At 41.0% G+C, this 1,167-nt stretch overlaps 1 protein-coding gene across 1 annotated transcript; it reads right to left on the bottom strand.

Annotated features, from left to right (window-relative positions):
• Positions 1 to 6: 6 nt before the first annotated feature.
• On the bottom strand, positions 7 to 1,122 carry LOC104815465 (putative exosome complex component rrp40; the record flags this gene model as incomplete). The annotated part of the gene is made up of 5 exons (XM_010543868.1): positions 7 to 175; positions 305 to 395; positions 494 to 569; positions 656 to 728; positions 1,024 to 1,122. Coding segments are annotated over 5 exons (462 nt in total), but the record flags the coding sequence as incomplete, so codon positions are not given.
• Positions 1,123 to 1,167: the final 45 nt, after the last annotated feature.

The raw sequence follows: 1,167 nt of genomic DNA, 5'->3' as shown, positions 1-1,167 counted from the left end.
AAACTGGGGAAGCAAGTGTGAGCTTTGGCACGCAACGTTAGACTAACCAACCTCACTCTGAGACTTTTCCAAGCAATTTCTCCACCATGATCCTCTGCTGTGTCCCGCTTAACAACTCAGAGTTCATGATCGCATTGGCGACAATAATCACCGCACGAGGAGAGGCTGCATTTACCTGGAATCGTGCGTTAACAAGTTCTCTCAGAACACACAAAGGGCATAAATACCGAGCTATCCTATCCATGAATTTATATGCTAACAAAATGCTGCAGATCAAGGATATAATGTCTATGTATATATATACCCAGACTCTGCCATTTAGGCCGACCGCAATCTCGAATGAAAGTTTCTTCCCAAGGGTTTCGAGGACTGGGCATGTTGGTGAGCTTAGCAACCTTTAAGATAAGAGAAAGACCCTTTGTATGTCAAGAATGGAGATGCAAGGGAACTCAGCCCAACAAAAATGCTGAAATATGAACAAGAAGAGCCTTACATCCTTGCCAAACCAGTTGAAGTTTCAAACATGAAACCATCTCTTAAGGGTCCAAATTCTGCAGCCTTTCCGCTTGCTTTTAAATGGAATCAAGTTATTAATTAGTGCAGAAACTAACATGGAAAACAAACATTGACAGAGAAACAAGATGGACGGGCTCACCGTCAGTACATGACAGCTCCGGATTCATTCCCGTGTTCGTCTTCACAACCCGAACATAGATTAGAGTGCCTACCTGTTGCAAGAAGATGTTATCCTGAAAACTGAGCAAATGACATATGATCATTTCACACAGCAGATCTATCGCTAAAAAGAAGACGAGATATTTGATAGTTACGACTACAACCATACAAATGAAATACTAAATCTGTTAGGCTCACATGTCACCTATGGACTAAAATAATTTACACGAGCAACGTCGAAACATTCTCGCATCTCAAGCAACTTATTACTAAACATGGAACGCAATGCCGCCTCAAGACTCTTTCATGAACAGTTCAATAAAACATGAATTCTTCGATTCTACGGACCTCAAACTTGGGTATATTTCTCCTTGTCCCACCTTCAAATGCCAGTACAGGCAAAAGCGCCATTTGAGGTCCTTTTACGTCCACCATGAAATTCTGCAATGAAATAACGAGCAAACAATCAAATATCAAATGATTTAAGTTTGA

The sequence above is a fragment of the Tarenaya hassleriana genome, unplaced genomic scaffold (assembly GCF_000463585.1).
Source record: "Tarenaya hassleriana unplaced genomic scaffold, ASM46358v1 Cleome2343, whole genome shotgun sequence".
Lineage (NCBI taxonomy): Eukaryota > Viridiplantae > Streptophyta > Magnoliopsida > Brassicales > Cleomaceae > Tarenaya > Tarenaya hassleriana.
Note: the sequence above shows the minus strand (reverse complement) of the source record. Positions and strands in the feature narration are given on the sequence as shown.